Raw genomic sequence first — 3,288 nt, 5'->3', positions numbered from 1 at the left:
GTCAAATATGGCGCTGATGACCCCTCAACCAACCAATTATTCACATGGCAGTCAGAAAATCGACCAGGCAGAATGGAGACAAAGTACCGACTTCAAATTGAACTGATTTTTGAATTTTGGTGTGTGTTTTTATCGGAAAGGATATTTTGTAATTGAATTTTGTAATGACTGATATATAAATGTTGTTATGATATAAAACGTACTGAGTTAAAAGGCCTCAATATGACCTTTGTTCGGGTCACCATAGGTCAACTCATGAAGAGGACCTCATCCAAAACTTCTTTCGATGTTCAGATGTTTTGCTGGATTGTGCATGGTTGTACAGTAGCTACAGTAAGCATCACAAGAAAGTATTATACTATATAACTTTTCAGTAATGTCAGAAACCTCTGCCTAGGTGTGCTGTTTTTTATTTGCCTTTTAATCTGTCTGTTCAACTTGTTACATGTAAAACTAAGCAGTGCGGCAGCTCAGAGAGTAACGACTTTTCCATGACAAGTCTGGCAAAAAATCGAAGATGCAGGCTATTCGTTTAACTAGTTTTATAAAAGGCTACTGTTTCAGGCCGGTTTCCCAGCTTCAACAAATTGTAAGATACAATCAGACGAATGCATCCCCTGGACATGTTCAGAGAAAACCCAAAGGTAGGGTCTTAGATGGAGCGATTGACATCAACTCTGACGTGTACGCCAAACGTATAGAACACAGCAAACAACTTGAAACCAAGTATGGGCAGATAGTGGATGTTGTAATGAAAGGTGGTGGTGAGAAGGCTATTGAAAGACATATCAAGAGAAATAAGAAGATGTTAGTGAGAGACAGGATGAGATTATTAATTGATAATAATGGCAAGGACTTCTTGGAACTGTCTCCTTTGGCTGGTATGGGATTAGAGTATGGTGATATCCCTGCTACAGGTACAATCACAGGTAGGCAACACAACATTGTAAGACTATTAGCACCCCCTCCCACAAAAATATTGATTCTCTTTGATAACCCCTCCAAAATTAACAACAACAATAAACAAAGAAACAAAAAAACAACAACAAACCCCTACAAACCTGCTGATGGTTTTATATATATTTATTATTATAATTTATATGAAATTTAGAATACAAAAGTGACACAGGTGGGAGTTATACCCACATTCCATGAATACTAGCCAGAGTGAGCCAACCAGTCGAGCTAATGTGTCCTGGTCTCTACCTTTCTAGCTATCCCTTGGTAGAAAAATGCCTGTCGAGGGATAGAAAAGTATACAGCTTCTCACCTGGTGAGGAATAGAAAGGTACACACTAGTATGACATACAGATCTACCAATTGATGTGCTAACTCAGCTGGCTAGAACAGGCTGACTAATATTCAGGGGACATGGGTCCGAATCACTTTTTGTTATTTCATTTAATACATTTGGTTGGGTTTGTTTCATTGAGTCTTACCGAAAAAGTATATGTATCACACCAGCTGGAAAATGTTATTGCTCCACATCATGCTTGCTACTGTAACTCCATATTGAGTTTTACTAACAGTCATTTGATTTGCCAAATTTGATGTAAGTTAATAACTTTCATAATTACAGGTATAGGATGGGTCCATGGTGTACCATGTATGATTATTGCACATGATGCCACTGTCAAGGGTGGTACAATGTATCCTATCTCAGTCAAGAAATCCCTGAGAGCTCAGGAAATTGCTACAATGAATAGATTACCTTGTATCAATATTGTTGACAGTGGAGGTGCCTTCCTACCATTACAGGTAAGAAGCCCAAATTGATTTGTTGTTGTGTACATGTGTACCTGTTCGTATGTGTATGTGTATGTGTATGTGTGTTGTGCTTGCTTGTTTGTTTGTTTGTTTGTTTGTTTGTGTGTGTGTGTGTTGTGTGTATGCATGTGCATGCGTGCATGCATGTGTTTTGTGTGTGTGTGTGCATGTGTGTTTGTTCGTGTGTTGTGTGTGTATGTGTGTTTGTTCGTGTGTTGTGTTGTGTTGTGTTGTGTGTGTGTGTGTGTGTGTGTGTGTGTGTGTGTGTGTGTGTGTGTGTACATAGCATATTGTTTCAGTGATATAAAAGATGGGTATCTTTAGGAGGTTCATTTAACAGGTAAAACACTCACATTTAGCATGTAGTCTAAATGCTAATTAAAACCATATTGTTTTTAGCTGCAGTGATTATTAGAAAATGAAAATTGTACATAATGTATAGAACAAAGACTACTACTATAACTAACAATTAGCTGATTTAGTCAGTATATGTACTGTACCATCGTCACATCATGTGATGGTCATGTGATAAGTCAGAGGAGAAATGTCATCCATTTGTGAGTGATCAATAAAAGAGAATCTTCTGACTATGGATTATGCCATAGATGTTGGAAACACAATTTTGATGCCTTCGTCGTATCATAGGAATGTCAAGTTTAGTTGTGACACAATATCCTTACCAGTACAGTGTCAAGATGTTAACAGTAACAGTTCAATAGAGTCCAAACCACATCACACGAGTAAACAATTGTCTTTTTCTTTGATATTTTGCAACAGTTTCCTGTCCTTCTCTTTCCAACGTCTGTGATTGTAATATTAGAATATGTTTCCTTTAAAAATTAGGCCGATATATTTCCTGATAAGAACCATGGAGGGCGTGGTTTTTACAACCAGGCGATTATGTCCTCGATGAAGATTCCTCAGGTAAGGAAAGTGATAGTATGAACATTGTATCAAAAGAGAATTAAGGAATTACATAATTTATTCATCTCTGGGTAAACTGCATATGGATGTGAAAACATTGAGTGAACATGAACAGTTGTCTCTCAATGTTGATTAACTATTTTAATGTCATATTTCATTTTGGAGATATGCATGGCTAGAAATGCAAACAGGTAGTATTTAATATATAGATATGTAAATCTTGGTATGTGATCAAAATCTCAGCTAATATTGTGATAAATCCTTAGATTACTGAATAATCCAGCACAGTAATACTGTGTCTAAGTAGATATCATGTTATATTGATGCAGTGATATCAAAGATGAACGTTCACTTTTTATTTTGTTTTGTGTTTTTTCAGCTTGGTCGTTAATTATTCAGGATTACGTTAGGATTACGTCGTTTGGGTGGAGAAGTGCATAATTGCATGCGTAATGAACCCGTGTGATAAACTTACAGCCCTTTAATTTTGTATGTTTGAATATAAATATTGAATGCCATGATTGTTATGTTACACAGATATCCATTGTATGTGGTTCATGTACAGCTGGAGGTGCCTATACACCTACTATGTCAGAT

General features: G+C 36.7%; 1 protein-coding gene across 1 annotated transcript in view; it reads left to right on the top strand.

Moving 5' to 3' along the window:
- The first annotated feature begins 248 nt into the window (after positions 1–248).
- LOC144436613 (methylcrotonoyl-CoA carboxylase beta chain, mitochondrial-like) overlaps positions 249–3,288 on the top strand; it is a 7,608-nt gene continuing 4,568 nt past the window's right edge. Inside the window, exons 1-4 of the mRNA XM_078125437.1 lie at positions 249–929; positions 1,580–1,758; positions 2,611–2,691; positions 3,229–3,288. The exon at positions 3,229–3,288 is cut by the window's right edge and continues 119 nt beyond it. Of these exons, the coding sequence (XP_077981563.1) occupies positions 518–929; positions 1,580–1,758; positions 2,611–2,691; positions 3,229–3,288 (732 nt within the window). The 5' untranslated portion in view covers positions 249–517. The remainder of the gene's footprint in view (positions 930–1,579; positions 1,759–2,610; positions 2,692–3,228) is intronic.

This window comes from Glandiceps talaboti, chromosome 6 (genome assembly GCF_964340395.1).
Source record: "Glandiceps talaboti chromosome 6, keGlaTala1.1, whole genome shotgun sequence".
Classification (NCBI taxonomy): domain Eukaryota; kingdom Metazoa; phylum Hemichordata; class Enteropneusta; family Spengelidae; genus Glandiceps; species Glandiceps talaboti.
Note: the sequence above shows the minus strand (reverse complement) of the source record. Positions and strands in the feature narration are given on the sequence as shown.